The 14,752-nt window shown below is 37.9% G+C and overlaps 1 protein-coding gene across 1 annotated transcript in view; it reads right to left on the bottom strand.

The window, feature by feature from the left end:
• Positions 1-844: 844 nt before the first annotated feature.
• The window catches only part of mao (monoamine oxidase), a 45,139-nt gene continuing 31,231 nt past the window's right edge, over positions 845-14,752 (bottom strand). Inside the window, exons 4-15 of the mRNA XM_042000979.1 lie at positions 10,377-10,481; positions 10,196-10,287; positions 8,571-8,712; positions 7,311-7,460; positions 4,166-4,325; positions 3,994-4,090; positions 3,773-3,826; positions 3,624-3,681; positions 3,445-3,542; positions 2,365-2,476; positions 1,778-1,840; positions 845-1,254 (exon numbers count right to left, since the gene is read on the bottom strand). Of these exons, the coding sequence (XP_041856913.1) occupies positions 1,099-1,254; positions 1,778-1,840; positions 2,365-2,476; positions 3,445-3,542; positions 3,624-3,681; positions 3,773-3,826; positions 3,994-4,090; positions 4,166-4,325; positions 7,311-7,460; positions 8,571-8,712; positions 10,196-10,287; positions 10,377-10,481 (1,287 nt within the window). The 3' untranslated portion in view covers positions 845-1,098. The remainder of the gene's footprint in view (positions 1,255-1,777; positions 1,841-2,364; positions 2,477-3,444; positions 3,543-3,623; positions 3,682-3,772; positions 3,827-3,993; positions 4,091-4,165; positions 4,326-7,310; positions 7,461-8,570; positions 8,713-10,195; positions 10,288-10,376; positions 10,482-14,752) is intronic.

Here is a 14,752-nt window from a genome sequence, read left to right as displayed (position 1 = left end):
GAGATAACATTTTAGATAATGGTTCAATTACCTTATTGAATTTCAACTGTATTTTAAAGTGGTGAAACTTACCAAATTTATAAACTTTAGTCTCGTTTTATTTGTCTTGTGTTTCTCTTTCACATCCAAGCTAATTATTCACCCAAACAAAAAACAAATGATGAATCTAATACCAAATGGCATTAAACAATAATTGACAGGATTAACAAAATCAAAATACCTGTGACTATTTAAAATTTAGAGTTATTTGTCATAAGGAGAATTGATAGTATCAGTGGGAATATCGAAAGCTGAAATTTACAAATGTTTTTAAATGATACTTGGACATTAACTCAAAAGCTCAAGGAAAATAGACATCAGGTATCCATTCATTTGCAGCTATTTCTCTTTTCATGGGATTTGTTAATGTAAAGTGAGAATATAACAGAAAAGCCCCTCTTTTTTGATCCTCATCTGTGATTTTAAGCGGACGATGGCACAGGTCTATTTTCCTCTAATGTTACTGAATTTCATCAAACATCTTGGCCAAAATAAATCAGCAACTAAAATAAACAGAGGTCATTAGACACACTGGAAACACACACACACACACACACACACACACACACACACACACACACACTTTGTACATACAGTCACGAAACTCATACACACAAGTAAGCATGATGAGATAATAAACTCACATGTAATCATGAACGTGAGTGTCATTGGCAAAGTGTGGAATAGTAATATATTTTCCCCCTTAAAATTCAGATATTTTTCCTTCATTGGTTTCACAGTCTGTACATCAGATTGACTATTAGAAAGTTTAATCTTCTCTTCCATTCCAACTACATCTCTCAACTTGCCAGCCCATCACTGCTTTATTTTCTTCATTTTTGCATGAAATGAACAGTCTCTTACATAGCACAGTGTTGAAAAAAGAAAATAAAAAGAAAAATTTAAAAAAGGAAAATTCTTTCTAAACCCTATGTAGTCTGTTCACAAGTTGTAGCTCAGGGCATAAAGTAGTGAACCTGAAGTGCATGAATATAGTTTCTAGTGAGTTGTGTTCCCTTGAGATGCAGATGAGATGATGAGATGACCAGTGTGGGCAGTTTAACTCAGTGGCAGGAGGCCCTTCTTGTAGGCCACCAGGCCTGCTGCAACAGCAACAGACAGGAAGGTAGAAACTCCCATGAGCTTGAAAAAACCCCCAACTGAAGGTGAATTCCTCTCCCAGAAGGTGGTTTCAAACGGGAGTGCTGGAACTTCCTGCAGGAGGAAAGGAGGAAGAATAAAGTACTTTTAATGACTGAATGTGAAAATTTATTAAATAACATACTGAGCAAAGTGACTGATCAAATCTGGGTTTTAATTGAGGATATGCAAAGTGGGCAATGGGGTAAATGGAAATATACCTGTTAAAATCATAATCATAAAAAGAAGGAAAAGTAAAATAAATAAGCATATTCTTATTGAATCTACTTATCAATTGGATTTTATATAAAAAAAAAATCATAATGAGAAGGCAATGGGGCCCAGTATGAAGCCTTGAGGTACCTCAAAACTAAATGAGGACGCAGCTGGAGAGCTCTATTTAAAATCATGAGGAACTCCTATTTGACAGGCAACACTCGAACTTTTGAAGATCTGTATTTTTAATTAATACATACAAGTCCTCCATTTCTGATTCCTCCATTTTTAATTTTTGTAGCAGCTTATGTTTTGGAAGCAAAACAATCATCTGTCAACATGTCCTGGACTGCGATCAAGGTCAATACAATACGTTCCTCACCTCATTCTCCGGCTCTGACATCCAGATCTGACTCTGGTGAATTTTACCCATGGCACACATGACCTGGAAGGACACACAGCTTATGTTAGTCAGAATGCCAATTGTCATGCAATACTGACATCTGTATAAAGTAGAAATATCAAATAGCAGGTTATTTGCATAAAGTATTTGATAATACATGCCTCTAATATAACTTGTGATCTGTAGAAAGAGCTGACAAATCTTTTTATTCACTGATGTTCTGCAGATGATTCACATGTAATATGCTGTATTTCTATTCTTAATGTGTTCTCTGAATAAACAGGTTTGTTTTGCTGTGTCATTTACACAGTTAGCTGTAGGATGCTGTTGAGCTCATGTAGTGTTAATACCCTTCGAGTGTGTGAACTGATTGCACAAAGCAGTGGCTCAAAAAGATTTTGCAGAGAACTTTAGCTGTTTCCTCACACTTCTTCCTACTCCTGCTAGTGTTTTTCAATGAACCTGAAAGCTTTGCTTTCTGTAGAACCTCTTCTACAATTTGCATGCTGTGCCCCAGCTGTTTCTAAAGGTTCAGTAGGTGCGCTGAGGTGGACCAGAGCACTGACCTCTCTGGCTGCTCTCTCTCCAGCTTGTACTGCCCCCTCCATGTATCCACTCCATTCTGTGGCCGTCTCTGTGCCTGCAAAGTACAACCTGCCCACCGGCTCCCTCAGCACTCTGGAGACAGGAATAGACAAAACATAAGACTTTTTAATCCTTTGACAGCGTGCTCTACAGTTTTGGTTGAGCCATTTTTTTAATGACTATGATGAATTTAATAAAAAACCTGTGGAATAAACCTGAATGACCCTTCCATACCATTCAGTTTAGGTAATTTAATGCCAAATATATAAAGTTATTATACATTATTAACTATTTCCTCAACAACTTGTTTAAAAACAGAGTCTTTATATTGTCCAAAGAAAAAAAATGCCTTGTTTTTTTCTTAGTGTGAACTTTAAAGGGTTAAAACTGTTTTTCTTTCACAGAGTGTTTATTTATTTCACATTTGCTCACATTATAAACAGACATGTTTGTGCTACTACTTTCTTGTCTGTTACTCTGCCTATGCTTGATGTAAAGTAGTTTTGTGCACAAACTGTGTTCTTTCAAGAAAACTGTTTGCCTCAAACACAAAGAAACATTGTTTAGATAATTAAATAATGAAAAAGCTTCAACTTGTACTATGGCTTTAACACCTTCCTGAAGTGTTGCCTTGTGGGCAGTTTGCATGGTTTGTTTATAAGTATGGCCTACATTGGTACAAAATCCTAGCAGATAATTCAAAACCTCTATGTTATGGGGATGAATGACATTCTTCATGCTTATAAATTTAATTACGCAATTTAGTTCAATTTGAGCCGTTAACCGTGATTCTGTGACATGGGAAGCAATTAAGCATTAAGCCCAGGAATGTTAAACCAAGCATAAAAAAAGCCCAAAGCATCAACTGCATAGACACTGATGGGCACAAGTTTCATCATGTTCATGTTTTCTTTTAGGAAAAAATATGCCAACAAGAGCAGGAATCTGATAAACCAGCATGGGTTTGCACAAAGACACAGATTCTGTATGAAACCTGCTCCAGGAAGACATTTAAAACCAACACCAACCACTGAGCATTCACTGGACTGTGTGTGACTCACCTGCCATACTGAGTGAGGATTCCTGGGGGGAAATAGGCTGTGTAGCAGCCTCCAGAGTACTCCTCCTCACACCAGTTCTTCTCCTCATAGTGCACTGGCTGAAACACACAAGTGGGCACATGAATGATGAAACTAGTGAAGGAATTTAGCTGTTTATGTTTATTTGTATCCAGACTTACATGCAGAGCCTCCTCTGAGCCCAGCACTTTGGAATAAATCTCGCAGATTTTCTTTAACCTACATACAACATACAAGAGTTTGGATTAAACTCACTGTGCAGGTTTACAAATTGTATTTGTGTATTTATGCTGTGTTCATGTTTTCTAACCTCTCTTCTTTGGTCAGGTCACACAGCTTTCTGGTCTTGCGAGCAAGAATGAATCTGGAGAAGAAAAGGAGGGGAAAAATGTCCTGTTAGACTCTTTTTTAGTTTCTGAGTAATTTACTTGACTAAAAGTTGTTGCTTTACACACTTTATGCCTTAAAAGTACTATTGTTAGGATAAGCAGAATATATCCTTTTAGAACAAGAATACAGCTATGAACTCACCCCATGATGGCAGGCACACTCCCATCAGGCTTTGTGTCATCCAGCGTCAGTCCAATGGGAGCTCCCTCCTCCTCGATCACCATGCTGCCACAATAACCTGGTGACACAACCAAACATTAAAACAAACATGACAGCCTGCATCGCTCTGTCCATCTCACTGTCTGCTTTTTACCCTTTTTCCTCCAGAAGTTCTCTTTGTAGTAGACCATGCACTTGATGACGGAGCCCATGGGGACACGGTTGATCAGCTGGTTCCTCAGCGGGGGCAGCTCAGGGTTAAAGTGCATCTTCAGGTTCATAGCGGGGGGAGTAGCCATGATCACATACCTGGCCTAAAACAAAGGCAAAGACAAAAACAGGTCAACAAACAGTATGAAACCAGATTCTGGAGAGAACAGCGTAAGCAGGTGGCTAACCTACCAGTAGGTGACAGCAGAGGAGCATATTAGCATATTTCTCCTTTTCTCTGATTAAGTAACATCCACTCAGCCAAGCAACAACTTGTGGTGTAAAGAACAGCTGTAGCTCGGGAGGAACCGGAAGGTCAGTGGATCGATTCCAGGCTTTCCCTGACCACATGTTGAAGGGCAAGACACTTAACCTCCCTCCCGATGTGCCTATCGAGGTATGAGTGTGTTTGTGTGTGTGTGTGAATGGGTGAATGTGACAGGTAGTTTAAAGTACTTTGAGTGGTTAAGCTGACTGGAAAAGCGCTATATAACGAAGTCCATTTAAAATTTTAAAGTGATTTTGTTTTCCATTTAAATCCCAGTACGAAAAGACATATAACAGAGAAATAATAATATCTCATAACACTAACAAATTATTATTGATAAGGCTGGATTGGTAAAACTCCTGCATGAATGCACAACAGATTAGTTTTAGCACATTAACTAGTAGCTGTTTTAAGTTTAATGTATTACCAGATGTTTTGTGGAAAAAGAGAAAAGAAAATCCATAGTTTTGCCATAGAAATCGAATTTTAATCTAACAGAATCTAATCTGCCTGAAACGGGATTTAAAAAATAATTTCAGATAATTTGGTAAGAACAGTACAATAAGAACAGCACATCAGACGGAACAGAATTAAACAATTTAAAATATTTTTAAAACCCTTTATTAAACTGAAAATAATACAAACCACCAGTTTTTAGAAAAATACATCCTCAGTTTGAGTTTAATACAAACAACGAGTGTCAGTAAAGTCTGGATACTTTACAAAGAAAAAACTTATATAATAAATAAATTAATATAATAAAGTGTAATAAAGTAAAAAAAAAAAAAAACACCAAGTGAAATATCTCTCAACTAAGTAGGTTTATTGTCTCCAAGTAACATGGTAGTCTATAAAGAGAGCATTAGTTCACATTTAATTTGTAGGTTAATTAAAGAGCGAATAAGAATGAAATATCAATGACGTGTTGATAATAAATAATACTGTGGCTGGATCTTGATGATGACAAAGTAAAAAATTCACTGCAGATTTAGGTTTTCATATAGTTTAAGAGTTTAACAAATGAGATGAAAACATCAAAGTTTTCAAGTTTAATATTGATATAATAACAATATTATTGTGACTGTTTGGGCAATCGTACTTATGCAGTAAATACTGTGACAGCTCTAATAGTTTGACTAGAAAACATGTAAATTCCTATTTATCTACGGAAGCTGACAGCAGCCATTCCTGCAATAATTTATTTATGCTGTTATCAAGATCACAAGTTAATTATCCCGTTTTCCTAAGATAATAAAGTCTGTTTTCATACAATAACAAGTTACATTTTCTCTTCATTTTAAGAAATGAGCCCTTTCTTAAGATGGTGAGATAAGCTGTTACAAGCTTGTTTTCCTGAAACTGCGAGATGATCAAGCCAAGCAACGAGTAACTAGTAACTAATTATAACTAGTAATTGTTGCAAGTGGTGAGAATCCATGTCAGTAAGCTGAGGCAAATGTGTTATTCTGTTTGTTTAACTTAAAGAAAACTATTGAAAAGAGCAAAGAAAAAGCTCTTTTTTGAAAACAAGATAAATTATTTTGATATCTCAAGGTAATGAGTTACCCATCACCTCGAAGTAACTCAAAAAAGTTCAATCAAAGCAGCTCCAGGCTTCTGTATATATTCATATTTCTATTTCCATTTATTTTCATATTTATATTTATTTTAAAATGTATTTATTTTATATGCCAGCAGCTTTTGCCCTTTGGAAAAAAAAAATATATTTATTTAAAAAAATTTATTTTATTGGAATTAATAAAGTTTTTAAGTGATTCCTCTGAATCTGCATCACAAATCAGCCACTTCTTTTTTACTTCTTGCTGGCAGAGAACCTTTTACTTCCCACAGACTCAAGGTGGACCGTGTAAAAACTTAACTGTTTTACTGCTGTGACTACTTCTGATTTTATCAGCGCAGCTTGGGCTGGAGCTTTGAACGGTGAAGTACCTGAGAAGCTCAGGAAGGAGGCACTGTCCCAAATTCAACACTGCTCCATCAGCTCTCGTCTCAGGTTGACTCAGTACGAGGTCTCACACAAGTTGCATTTCCCAAAAACAAAGCTCATCTGTCTCCTTGTAATAGGTGCAGAGGGCTCGTTTGCGCATCTATTTTGGTTCTGTCCAGCATTATACAGCTTCCTGTCTGCAACCTTTAAAGTTTTTCGGATGCACATTGTAGATATATTCAGCCCTACAGCCGGGCCTTCTTTGCATGCTCTCTACAAACTTCTGAGCTACAACGGTACATGCAAACTGCCCTACAGTAAAGAATGGTGTAGCTAAGAAGCTGGAAGTCTACAACCCCACCTTCCTTTAGATATTAGCTCATACTGTTGTTATATATTACACATTTAGACCAACTAAATCTGTACAAACTTGGCTAAAACAACAGATCCAAGACTTTTCTGGAGACCCTTTTTAGCAGCTCATAACTTTATGTGACTTGTGCTGTGGTCTGGACCAGCGGAGCTTCTAGTAACGAAGGGTCTGATGCTAAATCCAGGTTGCGCTTGCATGCTTTCACTCTGCCTGTTTTTTTTTTTTCCCAAATCTTGTTAATTTAGTTGTTTCTCTTCTTTCCATATAATCTTTGTTATTGACTAGAACGTTTGTTATTCCCATTTGTAAATTGTAAAGTAAAAAAATTATATATATATATATATAAAAACATTGTCTTGTTGCTGGTAAAGTTAGCGAATATAAATAATAAGGAAAAAAATCTTAATTACGCTGCAGATCAGTCCAGTCTGTTTCGACTGAACATTTTTCTTTTTATAAACATGGCTGCACTGACAGTAAAACTGTTGTGATCCACTCACTGTGTAGGTCTGCTTGTTCATCGTCTCCACCACCACCATGTCACCGGTCTGGTCGATCCTGTAGACGGGCGACCCCAGCTTCACGTGGTCACCCAACTCTTTGGCCATGCACTCACTGACCTGACCCGCGCCACCTGCAAATTTTCTCTCCTTCAGAGGTCCACGAAGGAGAACAAGGATCAGTCATCACTGCAGATTATATGGATGTAGTGTAGCTTTTTCTTTGCTCTGCATACTCTCACTCTCTGTCCCATCCGACCTTGCAGCATTTGACCCCTTCAGTGTAAGAAAAGCCGTGTTTAGGAAAGCAACTGCTAAATCTTTTGGCTTTCCAGATGTTTTGCATCGTTATCCTCAATCTTACTTCTTTCCTTCACAACAAATTTGTGTTTAGACAGCTTAGGCTGATCAATGATGAGAAAAGACTGAGTGGGTGGAGAGAGATTAGCTCTGATACACAAAATTGATAAGGCTGTGACCTTTTCCATAAGATTAGTGTCAACATCTCCCTGCTTTCCAAGACCAGAAACACATTGTGTGCATTCCATCCTGGCATTTGGATGAAGTGGCCTGCCAGCCGCTGCTAAATTATGCACTAAGCCTTAATGGGTCCTGGCAGTGAAACAAAGTGAGCCTGTGCCTGTTGAATTTATTTTCAGTTTTAGTGGAAAAAATGAACCCACACCAAATGTGCCATTCATCATTTCAATTACAGGTCTCTGTTTAAACAAATATTTTCTTAAATTATACACACTCTTGTGCATCCATCGTTAACATGTGCACATGTTCTGAGTGTTCCAGCAAACAGGAAATGACATCAGAGCTGACTACAGTCTCATTTGTTTGCAGAAACACAATCCCAGTCCTCTGTGGTCATGGCAACAGGGTCACTCAGCTTTGGAAAGTACAGCAGCAGAGTGAGCTCCGCCAACACTGCAAGAAAGCATCCTTTGTGGGGCTCATAATTATTCTGGGCTGATGCAGAGCAGGCCAAGGTGAAAGTACTGGCTCTGATTTAGCCTCTCTCACTGATGCTCAGCTCTGTTATCCATGAATGAATGATTCTCTGCAGGATGCAAAGCACTAAGTCCACTTCTTGGCATCTCCCCTCTGCTTTGAATGTCTTTAAATGCAGATTTGCTGGAAATCCAATCATAACACCGGACATTTTCTGATTCTTAGTTGAGTGTATTGTTTCCCCTTTTTTATAGGAAGTATTTTCAAAATTATTTTTCACAGAATCCAGACAAACAAACTTACCTGTCCTCCGTTAGTGGTGGAGAAGATCCTCATGGTTCCACCACACTGTTTGATGTACCAGAGGAACCACAGAGCCGACACCTCATGGGGTTCAGATGTTACATTCACGTTGACAAACAGTGTGGCAAAGCGACGAACAGCACTGCAAGACAAGAAAAAGAAAGAAAGAAAAGTAAGAAATCATAACCAAAAAGCACTAAGACCCAGACTGACTATCATTTTTTACCCAATGCTGTTCCCATTAAAATCTTACTGTTGGCATTTACTAAGTGAAATGATAAGTTTTTGTCTGAAATGTCCTCTATGTATTTATAGAAAACCATAAATACATATATAATAAAACAAAACAACAAAGCAAGGAGCATATGCAATGATTTGCAAATTAAATAAATATTTCATCCCATACAGAAAAAACATCAGATTAAATAATTAATTTACAATTTCATTGAAAATATTTAGAGTTTTTTTTTTTTTTCAATCTGATGGCTGCAACACATCTGTAAAAATCTGGAATAGAAGCACAAAAAGGATGGAAAAGTAACGCTCACCAATTAAAATTAACTGGAGGAGCATTTGACAAACTAATGAGGTTAATTGGCAGCAGGTCAGTACCATGACTGGGTATAAAAGGAGCATTTCAGAGAGGCAGAGTCTCTCAGAAGGAAATATGGAGAAAGGTTCACCAGTCTGAGACAAACTAAAAATTGTGGAACATCCATTCATCCATTTCCTATACTTGCTTATTCCAATGCAGGGCCTTGGGGGGGCTGGAGCCTATCCTAGCAACTACCAGGCGAGAGGCTGGGTAAACCCTGGACAGGTTGCTAGTCAGGCCGGCTGACAGTTTGCCTGGCCTGGGACGAGATTATGTTGGATGCCTAAACATTTTGAGCAACTTCAAATCAAATTACAACATCAAAGTTTAATCAGTGGCTAAGTCATTTTTTTGTGTTGTGGGGGGGCTCTTGATCACAATTTCAAGGACAATTAGGAAGGAAACAAATAAAAAACCTTTATGTAACTCAAATATTAAATTTTTTCCTATCATGAAACCAAAAATCCAGCAACGAAGGTCCAGTACTGTTGAGCAGCTAGAATCCTGCATAGGACCAGACTGGGACAACATCCCAGCAACTGGTGTCCTCACTTCCCAGACAGCTGTTAAAAGAAGCGGGGATGCTACACAATACTAAACATCACCCTGGAACAACTTTTCACGGATGTATCGCTGCCATCAGGTTCAAATGAGCTCACATTTTCCATGAAATGGTAAAAAGTCTCAGTTCTAATATTCTTACTGCATCTTTTTCTTGTTTCTCTTGTGTTGAATTTGGTACGTCTTTCAGTTAAGATAAAAAAAGCTTATATGGTTATGTAATCTTTCCATATATTTCTATATGTTTTTTTAAATGCAACTTCAGTTCTGTGAGTACATAAATAGCCCTCTGAAGGAAATGTATCAGGTGGCCAGAGTGGTAGCAAGTTGCCCATGGACACATCTTAGCTCTGCCCCTGTTAGTGCTTTTACATACAATATATTGAATATTTGAGGTCTTGGTAAGAATTAGAAAAAAATATGTAAAACCCCATAATTTCCCAGGGCAGAAATGTTTTCTGTGAGTTACCTGGTCCAGCAGATCTTTTCTAAGAGTTGGTGCATGGTCATCTTGTCCCACTCCTCGGCATGTGGAGCTCTCCAGGGTGCTTCTTTAGGAATCTAAAACACACCAGAAGGTTCAGCAAAAGGACAAAACGTGGAGGAGATTTATAAGCTTGAAAAGCTCAGCTGCATAAGACTGGATTTACCTCTTTCCCCATCTCATCCATCGTCCTAAAGAGGTTGTTGAAGTCCATCAAGACGAGAGGGTTCCACATGGGAGGAAAGGAGCCTTTGAATGGGTGAGACTTTCCCTGTTGGATCAGGAAAAAGATTACAATCAAAACATTATCTTTATAAGTAACCTAAAAGTTTCCGTGTCTCAATGATGGTAAACAAAAATACAAAACTGTGTCTCCCCTGCATCAACAGTTTGGAGGGGGACATTTTTTCCTTCATTAATAGCTCTTTATTTTAATGTTTTTAATGTAATACTAGCAGCAGTATAAAGTCTGCAATCTAAATATCTGAAAGTTATTTTTAGCAGTTCCCGCCTCTGTTTAAAAAACAGGACAGTAATCAGCTGGAAAATGGTGAATAGTGAGTAAATTACAGTGCAAACTAAAGCTGGAAGCAGCAATGATCAGGGTCCATGTGGAACTCAAACTATGTGCACTTTTATCTCCCTGGAGAGACCGCTTTAAACTGGATTCATGATCCCACAGTCATATTTCTGTGCTGTTCGCAAACCATGCAGAGTGGAGGATTATGGGTGCTCGACCAGTGCAGACAGGCTTGCATGCAGTCTTTAAAACAGCAAACAGGGTAGCTAAATCTGTGATGAGACAACATGTACTTTTAATTGGTCAAATGATCGGATAAATTTGGAAACTAACGCAAGAAAAAAAGGCCGACTGATCCAACTGCACTGACTGCGACAATGAGCTCTGATTCCTATTCTTTTCTACTTCTTCTCGCAATGACTTCTTCACATAGATCGAAGGTGTTTGACGTATTTTACACTGCCCCCTTGTGGCTAAATTAGAGGCAATCAGAGCAAATAAAGCCATGATGCACCTCTGTTCTCTGTTTCTTTTTTGTATGTTTGTTTTGTATCCGAGAGATGTGAAGTCTAAAACTGAGTTTTTACATGTCACAATAATATGGATCAACTGAGTCATGATGGAAGCAGCTCAATGTACTTTAGTAATTATCCTATAATTATCGGTACTCCTGGATTTGGGTGTTAAGTTCAAGTTTGATTTAAATTTTTGTGCACATTTTTTTAAGTTACTTGTTTTTATAAAACAAAAAACAGAATTAACTTATAAAATCTAAAACAGAAAGACAACTTCAGGAACCAGATGGTCCTGTATCAGTTTTATGATGATTAGTGCAGCAACAAAATGCAGAAAAACTCACACACACACACACACATATATATATATGTGTGTGTGTGTGTGTGTGTGTGTGTGAATTCATAGATCTAAATGACAATCAGTAATCAAGTCAAATAATTCAGAACAGCATCACATTCTTAAGATGTGTTCTGAGTAGTGCTTTCCTATTTCATTTTCTTAATGGACTTTCTTACCATATACCAATAAATTACAAAATATATGAATATATAAAACCAGCTGAAATCCTTCTGTTCTGCAAAACTGAGGTCTACGTGACTTATTCAGAATGATTGGACAGGTTTGAGAGATTGAGTAATTTCATATGACCGAGCCGGAGCTATCAACCTTGATAAGAGCGTCTGTAATCACTTATTAACTACATGGCTTACGTGGAAAAGGAGAAATAGGGGAAAAGGGCACAGACTCAAAGCAATGAAGCAGATTATATGTATACAACACTGTGAATGCTGATGCAGCAGAGTTTAGTGTTTATAGAAGTTTTACTGCCTCACAGGAAGGGAATTTATGTCCCCTCTGCATCCATGTTTATGTAATCTTACATTAATCTTTCTAGCATGACATCTTCAGTGCAAGAAAGCTCTGCAAGACTTGCAGAGAACAGGGCTACTTGTATCACTCGTGCAGTAACAAGAATGACTGGACCAATAATGGATCATTATTATGAAAAGTATCTTATTCTTGCATCTTATGTAACCTACCAGTTTATTTAGGATTATTTCCCGGTCACACTGGCATTAAATCACCAAACATCCAACTTAATTTTCTCTGTAACTTTTCTTTACTCCTGCAGGGATGTGACCCTAATATTCTGACTTTTAATCTGGCCTTGAAGTTCTTTTTAGTTTACGGCTAAAGGTAAATGAGTGCCAGCAAAGATTAGATGTTCACTACATGTGTATGTGAAATTTTTTTCCAACTTCTTTTTGAAGATTTAACTGTTCAGCATAACTGTAGAAGCTCTTTGATTCTGCCAACCGTAACTAGGCCTGCAGCTCTGCAAAATACATACATTTTAATACACTATTAGGTATAAGTTTAGAGGTTAACTTAATTATTTAGAGGAACAAAAATAGGCCATATGATTTAAAACTGGGTATATAAAGCTACATGTTTTATTTCTTAAGAGTCTTTACTTTTCCATTCTGTGTTGAATCCAAAGCCTCTAAATCACAATCAAGTAATCAAATGCACAAAAAGTCAGTTTTCTAGTGAGGGAAGTGTGTCAGGATACATATTTACTTGTTATTACTACTTAAAAGGAAGTGGTAAACACATCATTGTGGTTGTGTGCAAACCATAAAATTCACAAAGATTATAAAATGACAGACATTATGGTGAAATTTAGAGTCTTCAGGTTCTCTAATGTTTCTGCTGGAGATCATAATAAAGCTTTATAGAAATGCACAGTATTGGGATTTATAACCACAGATATGGACCAGTAAGCCAATTATCTCCAGCGGCTTCAGTAGTGATAAATAGATCACCAGAATTTCTGAAGGTCTTTCTTTAATTATTAACAGTATTTTTTGTTTTTCAGTTCTGACTTTGAACCTGACCCCTTTCAGAGGAATATCTTTTGTTTATAACTATGAATCATTCAAGCATAAAAAGGCTCCAGCTCAAGGGATAACCCAGCGTTGTATCCACACCTAGACAATTTGTCAAAAGTTATAAGCAACCTAGACTCAGTTTTATTTCCTTCTAGTTGAATCTATTAAAAACACCAAAGATTACACAGTTTCACAGACAGAAAATAGGATTTTAGCAGAAACAGCGAAGGTGAAAACTTGTATTTCTCAGCGTGATGTTTGTCCCTAAAAACATTCCAGGAAACTGGACACGAAGACGACAAAAGAAGTGTCAGGACTAAAAAACTATCTACAGCAGATGAATGGGATCTGAAAGGGATGTCCTGGAGAAATAGGAACAAATCCTGAACCAGAACCTGAGAGATGCATCTGGACCTTCAGCTGATCCATCTACTGTTGGCCGAAGCCTCATCAGAAATGGTCTCCATGGAAACATGGCTGTCAAGAAGCCATTCTTAAGGAAGAGAAACAGGGAGAAAAGGCTGAGGTATGTCACATGACATAAGAACTGGACTGAAAATCAGTGGCAACAGGTCTGATGGAGATATGAGTCTTTCCTGGAACCTGGACCTCAACATCAGGTCTTCACACTGACAGTAACTGGGTACGTAATTCACTGTTGCTCATTGAGTCACTTTTGAATGTCTCATGTTTTTCAGATTCCAGCAGGTGTCTACCATAGAAGAAATGTGACAGTGAGGAGGAGGACAGCACCAATAGGACAGCCAAGGAAGCTAGCGTATGTCATTTATGCAGAGCAACACACATAAACCTGTTCCTGATCTTGCAGAAAAAAAAGTTGCCATTTCCCTCTGGGATTAATAAAGTATATTTTATTTTCATTCATCTTTATCTTCAGGTGATGGATGTTGTCCTTAAACCGGTGGGAAGCCAAATTACTGCTTTCACATACTGGCTTACGCCCTGAGATCAAACCATACGCTGCTACTATCAATACAAACAGAAAAGCCACACAAGTGTAGAACAAAGCAGCACTGTCCACAAATTCATAAACTAGCCTGTTAACCCCTGCATATGTAAAGATGTTGTACCTGTTATCATCACCTCTGTACTTAACCAGATAACTTTATCTGTCTTTATCAACTGGCTATGAAAAAGCCTTCAAGGTTGCCAACATAAAACCATTGTTGAAAAAGCCTAATCTGTTCTTGCCAAGCACAGACCTATATCCAACTTTCCTTTTTACCTCTGAGATGGTCTGTACTTACATAGCGCTTTTGTCCAAAGCGCTTTACATATATGTCACATTCACCCATTCACACACACATTCACACACTGATGGCGGAAGCTGCCATACAAGGAGCTCAACCACCACCCATCAGGAGCAATTCGGGGTTCAGTGTCTTGCTCAGGGACACCTCGACATGGGCTCTCCGGGCTGGGATCAAACCGGCAACCCTTAGGACGACCACTCTACCCACTGAGCCACACCGCCCCTTAAAATTTGTTTCAGTCTGGATTTAGATCACACCTCAGTACTAAAATTGCAATATTCCAAGTTACAAATGGCCTTCTTATCACTTCTGATAATGGTCTTTTCTCTTTGCTGGTCCT

The sequence above is a fragment of the Melanotaenia boesemani genome, chromosome 12 (genome assembly GCF_017639745.1).
Source record: "Melanotaenia boesemani isolate fMelBoe1 chromosome 12, fMelBoe1.pri, whole genome shotgun sequence".
Classification (NCBI taxonomy): domain Eukaryota; kingdom Metazoa; phylum Chordata; class Actinopteri; order Atheriniformes; family Melanotaeniidae; genus Melanotaenia; species Melanotaenia boesemani.
This window is presented reverse-complemented; position numbering and strand designations above follow the sequence as displayed.